Source organism: Sus scrofa, chromosome 3 (assembly GCF_054392235.1).
Source record: "Sus scrofa isolate SSC_HxYL_T2T_F1_AM1 chromosome 3, Sscrofa_HxYL_maternal_Yorkshire_Landrace_v2.0, whole genome shotgun sequence".
Taxonomy (NCBI): domain Eukaryota; kingdom Metazoa; phylum Chordata; class Mammalia; order Artiodactyla; family Suidae; genus Sus; species Sus scrofa.
This window is the reverse complement of record NC_139385.1, coordinates 106,439,069-106,450,529: the sequence shown is the minus strand read 5'-3', so window position 1 is coordinate 106,450,529 and position 11,461 is coordinate 106,439,069. Positions and strand designations below refer to the sequence as shown.

General features: G+C 50.2%; 1 protein-coding gene and 1 long non-coding RNA gene across 3 annotated transcripts in view; both read left to right on the top strand.

Annotated features, from left to right (window-relative positions):
• The first annotated feature begins 373 nt into the window (after positions 1 to 373).
• LOC110258444 (uncharacterized) lies at positions 374 to 7,413 on the top strand. Of its 2 annotated transcripts, XR_014842026.1 has the most exons (4): positions 374 to 1,934; positions 2,485 to 2,587; positions 5,162 to 5,336; positions 6,843 to 7,413. It is a non-coding gene; the product is annotated as an uncharacterized LOC110258444 (long non-coding RNA). The 2 variants fall into 2 exon arrangements; XR_014842027.1 differs by lacking the exon at positions 2,485 to 2,587 and having other exon boundaries at positions 1,758 to 1,934; positions 6,843 to 7,212.
• Positions 7,414 to 8,182: 769 nt separating this feature from the next.
• EPAS1 (endothelial PAS domain protein 1) overlaps positions 8,183 to 11,461 on the top strand; it is a gene marked incomplete at its 3' end in the record, with an annotated part of 85,965 nt that continues 82,686 nt past the window's right edge. Inside the window, 1 exon segment of the mRNA NM_001097420.1 lies at positions 8,183 to 8,314. Within this exon segment, the coding sequence (NP_001090889.1) occupies positions 8,289 to 8,314 (26 nt within the window). The 5' untranslated portion in view covers positions 8,183 to 8,288.

Below are 11,461 nucleotides of genomic sequence, written 5' to 3'. Positions count from 1 at the left end.
GAGATGCTGAGGTTTATGTGCTAAGGCACTAAGAAGAAAGAAAAATGTCCATGACCATGAATGAATGAAGAACATGTCGTACATGTGCCTTTGACTGACTCTTGCTGCAAGAGGGAGGGATACCCTCCCCATCACTTGTGTCTGGGGGTCCCTGGCACATTTTCCACAAGTTCTTTCTGTCACGCCATTTTCTTCCTAACCTTTCATAGCACTTCCTGTGATTGCCATAGTTAAGGCCCCCTTCAAACTGGGTCAGTTCCTTTACCACTGCCTCCTGGTGCCCACTCATTTTTTTCTGGGCCACCTCTTGCGTCCCTGCCAATGAGTCACCAACATTACTGTGGTTTTGACATCATCACCCATAAGCACAGCCTTGAAGAGGCCCAAAGACCCCTAAAATAGTTATGTTGAACCAGTGGGATTTGTACAGTACAATTAGAAGGCAACATTATTATTGTTTTCCATTGAACTTTTGAGCCATTCCTTTGATGGATTAGGTAGTTCCCAACTGGAGTAAAACCTTATTTAGTTCCCAGGACTTTTCCAGTCCCTCTTAAGCAGTAAAAATGGAAATTCCTTTGCTCACACTAAATAATAGTCTGCGTCCAGCGTGGTAATGAAAACTCCACACTTCCTCCTAAGGTCAAGCTCTGTCCTCCCCAACTCAGATGTCTTTCAGCCTGGAAGCCCATGTGGACTGGAGGAGAGATGATGTCTGATGCTTGCAACATAGAAGCTTGAATGATATATTCCTTTGGTTATCCATTCATCCATTTATATATCCATATAATCAGCATTTACTGAGTGCCCATTTTATGCCAGGTGCCCTGCTAGGCACTGAGGATGCTAAGTTATTTCCTCATCTGGCATCTTTACTCCCATTCCCCTAACTAGCCTACCTTGGCCTCTCTAGGATAGGAGAGAGGAAAAGAGGAGTAAGAAAGTTTGGGGGTGTTTTGTTTTTATTATTATTTTTTATAGTAATTTCCCCCATACAGTTTTTTTTCTGCTCTATAGCATGGTGACCCAGTTACACACACATGCACACATTCTATTTTCACACATTATCATGCTCCATCATGAGTGGCTAGACATAGTTCCCAGTGCTACACAGCAGGATCTCATTGCTAATCCATTCCAGTGGCAATGGTTTGTATCTATTAGCCCCAAGCTCCCCAACCACCCCACTCACTCCACTCCCTCCCCCTCCCCCTCGGCAACCACAAGTCTATGTTTGTTTGTTTGCTTTTTAACTAGCACAGGTGTAATTTCTTTGGTTTTCTCTGGTCATGGCAACTGTTTCCCTCTTTGGTATCATTGTATGTTTGCTGGCCATCCCCCCCGACGCTCTCCTCTAGTTGCAGCCTTTAATGGCTCCTTCCTCAGGCCACTTGTGAGCCTCTTACAGTTTCTTTCTCCAGTGGCTCCTCCACTTTTTTTCTACTGAGATCTCCTTGAAGAAGTACATTTGGACAGGATCCTCTTAAAAATCCTAGAGGGGTAATCAGATCCCTTATCTGATCTGTAAACACCCTGCAAGGTATTAGACCTTGTGATCACTGCCCAGACCCCCTTCTGGAATGAAGGACATGCTCCTCCAGGTGCTGTTGCCCAAGGTCATACCCCTTCCCGAGGGCAGCCAGCACCAGTGCCTGATCAATGCAGAGGTATAATGGTCTGGCCCCTCTACCTCACCTTGGGGCAGCTCCAAAAGGCCATTCTAGCTTTGGAGCTTCTGGGGGAGGGGGTGGAGGGATGGGGCAAGGCCTTTGTGGAGGTTCCACTTCTCCCTCTGCCCGATCCTGCTTCCTCCCATTCCTCCCACAGGTGCTGATCCGAGAACACTCATAATAAACCTCCTGCAATGTCATCTCCCCCTTGATTTGGCATCTAGTGAATCCAGACCTACACTCTGTACCACCGCCATGACATAGGTGAGAGGGAGTAGCTTTGGAACCCAGCCCTCCCCTTGCTGCCACAGGTCACCTTGGCCAGCCTCACGCCCACAGGCAGTCTCCTGTGTCCCCCAGGCTCCATGGGACAGGTATCAACCGCAGTACCTGGTCTCCAGTAAGCCCCAGTCACTAGACCTGGAGACAGTGGCAAGGAGTGTCCCCTTTCCCTCCATGGTGCAAAAAGGGGAAATTCCCTGACATTGACAGCTCTACGCTTGCCGTCCAACTTCTAGTCCTTGTCTGCATCAGTCCATACACTCCCCTGAGAGGGGCATGGGCCAGGGCATGCAAAACCCTCTTTAAAAGCTCTTTCTCCAGTTCTGTATTTTGGAAGGAAGGGTAATTGGCTCTTATTGTCTTGGGACCTGAGTTGAAACTAGGTGCCGTTTTAGCACCCTGTTCCAGGTCAAAGCCACACTGCAGGAGGGGGGAGCGGGTCTCCGAACCCCACTCTGGGTAGTGCTGCCAATATCATCATTTTTAGTGACAGCAGCACCTTCATTTCTGCTTGTGCCTTTCTCTGTCTCAGGTGGCGCTGACATGCCTTTCCTATGGGCCACTCTTCCCCCAGGTGTGTGCTTTTTACCACTCTGGCGATCACATCTACCAGCCTGGCAGATGGGCCAGTCTAGGTGAGGCTTCTCTGGGCCCTAGCAGCTTCCATGGCTGGGACTCTAGCTTTTTCTGTTTTTTTCTACTCTTTCACTCCCTCCCTCCACTCCCCCACCCTCCATCACAAAATTCTTACAACACATTGTTTAGGCTTGATGATTTTTCTCTCAGTTCTCATATCTAAAAATTTTTAAGAACATATAGGTGGTATATATCAATGTGAAAATAGCTTGGGGAGAAAACAGGACTTGTTACAACATTAAAAGATGCTTATTGATTTTGGAAGGTTTTTTTAAAAAGTGAGTAAATTTGTGTCGCATCCTCTGGGAAATGCCAGGTGTGCACAAAGCGACTGTCTTCCTGGAGAGATGGGAACCACTCGCTCTTTCTTTTCCACCGGATGGATGTCCTGCAGCAGGATACATGGTAGCTATGGACCAACGACTCCTTAGCTATGGGTTGAGGGACAGCATGATAAATAGACAAGAACTTTCGGGGGCAAAAACCTCATCCCTAGACCTAGAAACAGAAGCCATTAATCTCTACGTCATTGATTATGCAGACTTGAAAGTCGAGGGAGGCTGTGGTTCTTTAAAACTGGATCCTTCTTATCCATAAGCATTTAAGAATTCAAGCAGAAAAAAAAAAAGCTTGACCCTTTTCCTCAATAAAAATCACAGAACTCTTTTAGAAAGATAAGAAATTCTGGATTTGTGGCATCAAACATCACAACATTTACGGGTAGATACAGCATATGTCTATGTGAAATCCCACAGCTTTGGCCTGAAGCCAGACGTGGGGGTATGGTTTTCTGGAGCTCAGTGCTGGGGAGTGTGAGGATAGATTTTTGTAACACTTTAAGAGCTGGTTTTGTGTGGTGGGAGTAATATGCAGTGTTATTTCAAGTGTTATTTCAATAGACAAGTAGCCATGGCTTCTGCGATTGTCCTTCCTCCTAGCTCTGCTCCCAAGCCTGCAGGCTTTCTCACCCCCAAACCAACTGAATGGCCAGACAAGGGCCAGATGGGTAATCCTGAGATAACCTACCTGGTAGAGCCTGAGAAGGATCGCCTCCTTAAATTCTACACCCTGGGAGCCTCTTCTGCCTCCCCAGAGTCTCAGCCCTGATATGAGATAATGCACTGAAAGTTGGAAAATATTTAACAAATAGCCCAACCTTCTAATATCTCTCCTCCTGGTAGAGCCCACACTTCCGACATAATTTCCACCCACCTCCTGGACTATACTGTTACTTGAGTGGATTGCTGAGGACTTCTTTCTTCCATCTGCCCACTGCATCCCAATACCTGCTGGGTACCTGCTTTCTACCAAGTTTATAATTTCTCATCTCTATAGAGGAGAGGAAGCTGGAGACCCAGTCTTGTCCATTTTTAAAACAGGATGCCTTTTTTATGTCCATCGACAGATGATTGGATTAGGCAGATGTGGTCTATATATACACAATGGAGTACTACTCAGCCATAAAAAGAACAAAATAATGCCATTTACAGCAACATGGATGGAACTAGAGACTCCCATACTGAGTGAAGTAGGTCAGAAAGAGAAAGACAAATACCATATGATATCACTTATATCTGGAATCTAATATATGGCACAAATGAATCTTTCCACAGAAAAGAAAATCATGGACTTGGAGAACAGACTTGTGGTTGCCCAAAGGGAAGGGGAGCAAGTAGGATGGATTTGGAGCTTGGGGTTAATAGATGCAGAGTATTGCCTTTGGAATGGATTAGCAATGAGATCCTGCTGCATTGCACTGGGAACTATGTCTAGTCACTTATGATGGAGCATGATAATGGGAGAAAAAAGAATGTACACATGTATGTGTAACTGGGTCACCATGCTGTACAGTAGGAAAAAAAATAAAAGTTAAAAGAAAAACAAAAAACAACCAAGATGGATGTTGCCCTGCTGCCACAGCCTTTGTCACCAAGCCATCCAGTCTGGAGTCAGTCAGGAGACAGGTGGGGAGATTTGCTGGGAGAGGTGGGAAGTTTGCTCCCATTTTAAGTGTTTGGGAGCTCCGCTTAGCAGTGCCCTCTGCTGCCCTCTGTGGCCAAAACATCAAGGTCTCTAGAGACATTCCTAAATCCTGGGGTCCATCTCTCCCTGCCATCTTCTTTTAAAGCTTTTCTCCTTTAGTGCTCCGTGGGCTTTAAAAAGGAAAGTGGGACACTGTAGCCACACGCCTGCATCTCGTTTATACACTCAGCTCCTTCCTACAAATGTTGTTCAAATGAATCCTGGAAGAACTCTTAGGAAATCATGGGGCCCCTCAGCTCTGCTCAAAGCAAGGCTGGATCCAATCCTTCTGGGAATTATATAGGCTTTTGGTGAATCTCTCTGCCTGCCAAAATCCCAGATTCTTCAAAGTTACTCACTGGGATTTCCACAAAATCTGTGTAGTTGTTTATCTTAGCCTGGGACCTTTCACTTAGAGGGCAAAAATTCCTATTAGAAAGATGGGCAGGCTGGCCATGAAAAGAAGCTAGGTTAATATGGTTCATGTGTTCTTGACTGATACTTTAGCTTTCCTCTTTCTTTCCTTTTTTTTTTTTCTTTTAACATCTAAGAAGCTAATTTCATAAGCTCAACCCTGCTGAAACATTCTCTTTGAGATGGAGGTGTTGCTTCGTGACCTGCAAGCACAGTCAAGAACTCAGAGGTATTTTTCTTGCTCCAGCAGCTCATGAGCACCTGCAAGCTGCCAAAGCACCTATTTCTTCTCCCCCTGCAGTCCCAAGAGAGGTGAGTAAGCTTATTGCTCATCAATGGTGAACTGTGTCTCAACAATTTGAATTCTGCATTAAGACAAGTCAATGTGTCCATTAGGATTGGCTGGCTGGAGAATCCCAGTACAAAATCAACTCATTCCTGAAACCTACCATCACCCCCCGAAAAAAAAAGCTCCCTAGAGGATCTATAAGTTTTGTTTTAATCCCTTGACGGTCAGGCCTAATATGTGATTTCAAAGTTTGTGGGCACAGGGCTCAGCAACTCTAGGAAAATGAGAAAATGTGCCTGGTTCCCCAGTTCTCTGCTGTTGTTGTTTGTTTGTTTTTCTTTCCCACCCCTATTCTGCTTTCCAGCACCTTCCAAAGGCTCCTGGAAAGTATCTCCATTCTCTTACAGGATGCAAGGGAAAAACACGTTTATTTTGTATTTTGGTGGTGACACAAACTTATACCAAAATAGTCTTTTTATGTAAATTGTTTTATTTTTTCTTGATATTTATTTTTGTATTATGGTAAAAAATGCACCAATTAAATTTACCACCTTGACCATTTTTCACAATACAGTTCAGTATTGTTAAAATGTTTCCCATTGTTCGGAGTTCCTGTTGTGGCTCAGTGGCTAACGAACCTGACTAGTATCCATGAGGATATGGGTTTGATCCCTGGCCCTACTCAGTGGGTTAAGGATCCAGCATTGCTGTGGCTGTGGTGTAGGCCGGCAGCTAGAGCTCTGATTCAACCCCTAGCCTGGGAACCTCCATATCCCACAGGTGCGGCCCTAAAAAAGACACAAGACCGAAAAAAAAAAAAAAAAAGTGTTCACATTGTTCATTGTCTGGACTTTTTTCATTGTGCCAAACTCAGACTTTATACCCATTAAACACAAATTCTCCATCCCACCCTCACCCCTTTCTAGTATTTTTGTTTAAATTTCTTAGGGTTTTTTTTTTTTTAATTTAGAAACTTTTTAAAGAGTGGAATCATGGTGTTTGCCTTTTTGTGATTGGCCTATTTCACTTAGCATAAGTCCTGAGTGTTCATTATACATATTTTTAAAATGTACAGTATGGGGTGGTTAAGGGGCAAAAAGGTACAGAACGGCTTTTTGGGGTCCCAGGGTGGACGAGTTCCGTGGCCCTTGCTTTCTCTTCCCTTCAACTCACACCTGTGAAGACCGGGGCCTTTCCCAAAGCTTCAAAGGATTAAGAGCCTCCCAGGTCCCTTTCAGAAATATCCCTGCTGGGTTGCTGCCTAGTAGGCAGGGAATAGGGTGGGATTTTTGAGAGGGTAGCTCAACGCCAGACAGAGCAGAGGCTCCCCAGCGGGTGTGGATACAGGGCAGCGTTTAATGAACAGCTGGAAAAATCCCTGAGCTCTAATGGCCTGCCCCTGAATCTCAGATCTCGCCACACCCAACACTTGTAATCTTTTAGCTAGAGCTTCAGTCGGACCATGGGGACACATAGGGCAGCCCTGAGATCCTACGACTTGAGGACACGCTGTCAACTCTTATCCCCAGATCACATTAGAAAGCCAGACTGACTTCTCCAATTCTGAACTGGCCCAGACCCGCGCGGTTGTGGCCAGGTGTTGGGAGCAGAGTGTGGCAAGCCAGACCTCTCGAAGGACCTCCTCTCTCCAATTCCAGTCAAAAGCCGTACAGCCCCGCAAGCAACGGACGGGCCCGTTGAAGGAAGAGAAAAGCAGGGGCAGCCCCAGCTCAGTTTCATTGCAGTTTCTCCAGGAACCCAATAGGCACAGGTGATCCGTCTCCCTGCCTCTCCTTCCCGAAGGCAGAGCCAGCTGCGCTCTACCGAAAAAAAGAGCGCATCGCCCAGGCCGGAAGCGCAGCCGCTGGGGCCCTCGGAATTACCCTCACGCTGCCCAAGGTGGGTACGCAGTGGGGCAAGGGACGCTGAAGCGCAGCACCGCAGAGCGGTTCTGCGAAGCGCGGGACATTCCGTGCTCGCGATCGTGCCCAGGTCCCAAGGGCAGGGCAGAGGTGGAAGGACATCCGCGCACAGGAGTACTCCCGCTCCCCGCAGCACTCCCGGAGACCGACTTCTTGCAGCTGCTTAGCCCCACTTAAGGTGCGCCTCCTTGGTGCGGAATCCCATCTAGCTCCCCGCCATCCAGCCATCCCATCGACCTCATAAACAACTTCTAGAACCGCAGAGGGCGGAGGCGGGGCGGGCGGGCAGAGGCCGAGCCGAGCGCGGGGGCAGGGGGCGGGCCAGGGTCAGGGCAGAGGCTGCGGCCGCGCCTCCCCATTGGCCAGGACGCCGTGGGCTGCCCGGGCGCGCGGCGCGGGCGGGGCGGGCGGGGGCGGGGCCTGCTGGCGCGCGCCCGCCCCCACCCGCTGAGCCCGCGCCCCTCGCGCCCTCCCCGCCCCCCGCGCCGGCCGCCGGAGTTTTTAAAGTGGGCTGGCAGCCCCGCCAGCCCGACATTCGGGAGCGGCCCGCGGCACAGCTCCGGTGCGCGTCACCTCCAGCCCCAGGTTTCCTGAGGCGGCCGTACAATCCTCGGCAGTGTCCTGAGACTGTATGGTCATCTCAGCCTCCGCGCCCTCCCGGCCTCGGACTCTCCAACTCCCGTCGTTCGAGTCACTTCTTCTTCTTTTTCTTTTTTTTCCGAAAACCCAGAAAAGTGACTCCTGACTCCTTTTCGAGAGAAAAGGGAACTTCAGTCCTCGTCTCGCTGCCCTCTTTTTGCGTTTGACAGCCTCCTCCCACTTCTTTCCTGGACCCCGCCTCCCTGTGCAGGTTCCTCCCCGTCACCTTTCTCCACCCCCCTCCCCCGCACCTACCCTGCAGCCCGCAAACTTCCACCTGGCTGTGCGGGGAGCTCGGGACCTGCGAGCGCTTAGGATCTTTAACACCTGCGAGGGCCACAGCGAAGGCAGCAGCTGCAGCCGCTACTGGTCCTGTAGCCCAGGTGCTCCGCGTCTCAAAGGGCCACAGCGACGATGACAGCTGACAAGGAAAAGAAAAGGTAAACGGGCGTCGGAGCTGGTGGGTGGGCGGTGAGGGGCTAGATGGCGGGACTGCTCTGGACCCGCGGCGACCGAGAACGGCTGGGAGAGGAGTGCAGAGAGGTCTTTGACGCCGAGGAATCGGTTTGGAAGGTTTGGCGGGGAAAGCAGGTGCCCTGTCTGGAGACCCCAGGCTGCGGCCTCGCAGTGAAGAGTTCTGTGGCCCGAAGGAGTGGGGAATATGCGCGTGCAAAGAGACCAGGAGGCTGATGGGGATGGCCCTAGAGTTCGGTGGTGCCCCCTGGCTACCTTCCGAAATTCACGCTCCCCCAAACCCACCCCCGCACCAAACTCCCAGTGCCAACCTGTTGAAATGTTTCTTGGTCGATTCGGCTTAGGTCAACTTTTGACTTTCTTAAGACCCGCAGACGGGGCAACATCCACTCCTTTCTTTTCTTTGGGACCCTTGGGGTCTTTCCAGTTGATATCGGCCCGAACAGTGACCCCAAACTGGCCAGGGGCAGGTAGCGGAGCGCGACGCTGGACGCGCCCTTGCACCCCTACCCACTCCAGGGCTCCAGATCTCGCAGAAGCTTAGAGAAGCCCTTTTCTGAGCCCGCATCTTGACTCCGCGGGAGAGTGGGTAGTGGGCCGGGCTGCCCAGAGGAGGCAGTGTCTTGGTGTGCTGGGAGGGGATGGAGACACCTGGCGCTCCCCGCAGGACCCAATGATGTCTCTCTCCCAAGAGGACAGAGAAGGGCAGCCACGATCTGCCCGCCTGCCCTCTCGAGCCTCTGGGCACTGGATGAGAGGCAACCCAGGCCAACTCTCACTGCCCTGCCGCCCTCTCCTGGCGAGGGGGAGAGCGCACGGCGTGGCGCACAGGCGTGAAAACTGCCTCACCTCCCGAAACCGTGCCCGGCTTGCCGCCTGGTCCTCCTCCCTTCCCAGCCTACACTCATCCTGCCCCAGCAGAATTGGATTTTTCAGCCCTGAGTTCGACGGAGGCTTGGCGGGGCTAGGGTGCGGGGAACGGGAATCCAACGCGCGGCGGGTTGAAGGACCTGAGCCTCTCTAGGTCAACGGCTGGGCGATCATGGGGTGGTGCGGGGATCGGGGGATCCGGCCTCGAAGGGCGGGGGTAACTGGACTGGAGCCTGGGAGCCCGAAGAGTTCATTGCTTGGGTTGATTTGCTCTTGTTCCGACTTCCACTGCGGGACCAGAGCCAGAAGCCATGTATCCTCTAGTCGAAAGCGGCTGTTCCCACCTCGGGGCACCGATAAGAATTTGATAAAGGGGAGCGAATCGCGCCCGTTCTGGCGGAGCGCCCGGGCCCTTCACTCCGGATCGCTGGGGGGAGGGGATTGAGCCCAGCTTCGGGTTCGCGGCCGCAGCTCCCCCTTCCGCGTCACGGTGGCGCCCCCAGGCCTGAGAGATGGATGAGGGAGCCTGGCCCCGGCCGCTCTGGACCCTGAGACAGGAGCCGGCTCGCGGCCCCGGCGGCCTCCCCTTCGAGCAGCCCTGGAGTCCTGGGTCTTTGCAGGGCAGCGAAGCAAGGAAGAGACTAAGATTCCAACGCAGTTTGTAAAACCAATATTGCCTGCCAGTAACAATGACTGAACAATCAAAAAGCAAAGTTAGAGTCAGCTCCTCTGTGCGCGCGCTGGGCTCCGGAGCCACAGAGGGAACTTATTGTACATTTTACAACTGTGATGCCTATCGGTAAATGTTGCAATCTCAGAGGTGGAGCCTGATGGTTATCTTGACAGATGTGTGAAGTGTCAGCTTCTCCAGCGCGGCTCAGCGCCGGGTCCTGTGCTATTATGCATATTAATCGTCGCAAGAAACTTGGGAGCAGGGAAACATTATTTCGACACACTGTAGCGCCTCTTTAGAGACAGAGGAAACCAGAATCAGAGCAGGAAAAAAATGGGTAATCAAACTCCGAATTATTCGCGAGAGTGGCAGGTTTAAGAATCACTGTGGAGGTTGCCTATGGACTGCCTAGGAGGCCAGAGCCAGCAGCCCCGCATGTCGCTGTCTGTGGCTTGCCTTGATTTTTATGTCGCAAACTGCCGGGGCAAACAGTGTGTCTCTCGCCATCTAGAACCCCATGAAAGACTGTCCAATTCCTGATGGGCCAATTGTTTTGAGATATATTTACTTTTCTAGTCTGGCTCCATTTGCTGGGGGCAGACTCCTTGCAGGACCATGGTGTAATTAAATATGTGAAACTAGTGCATTGAAAGTTGGTGTATCATGTCAGTGGTGGTCCTTCGCTTTGCCAGAGTACTTCACAAGTTCTGTGTGACACCTGCCATGGAGGCATTTATATTAGGACTCTTCGTATAGGTTCTTAGGATGTGATTCTTCTGGTTTCAGCAGAGCCATTTTTGCCCTGAAATTCAAGATACATGGAACATTTGCAACGTTCTTTCCATCAACAGCCTTTCAAGAAGTGGGCAGGATTATTTTGTTCCAGAACGTTCATGCGTCGATGGAGATGTTAATGTTTAATAATAAAGAGTTTGCTTGCTAAACATTGGCTGGGCCAGCTGGCCTGGATAGAAAGTTTCAATAAGTGCTTTTTAGTGGTGGCGGGCATTCCTAGTGGCATCACAGATGGCCAGAAGCTGAAGCTTGTTAAGACTGCTGTACCTTTCTGCACTCATCTGTCTGGAGGGAAGTGAAGATTTCATTAATTAAGGGTCTTGGTTCTGTGAAGAGCTAGAAAGTGTCTGGGTGACTTGCTTCCTAATAAAACAATTTCTGAGTCCCTTCCCTGGGGGGAGAAAAGAGTCTGAAAGTTCTTAGGGACCTGGAGCTCCGTAGAGTGGTTTGGGAAAGTAAATGAGATCTTTGGATAATCAGGGATCAAAGTCCATTCCCAAAGCCAGACCCAGCTCAGAGCACCTTTCTAGAAGGCTTCTATTGCTTAGCATAGAGCCTTTGGTGGAAGGATGATCAGAGATGCCTGGAGCAGAAATTTTGTATCTCTTCTTCCCCCTGCCAGCTGGATGAATGTAGTTCTTCCTCTGCTAAACTAAAATCAAAGTTCACCTTTTTTTTAGTTCTGAAGGCAAAAATATTGCTGGACAGTGTTTCTCCATCTAAGTAGATTTTCTATAACTATTCCTTCAGCATTTGATACCTGTTTCCAGTTATG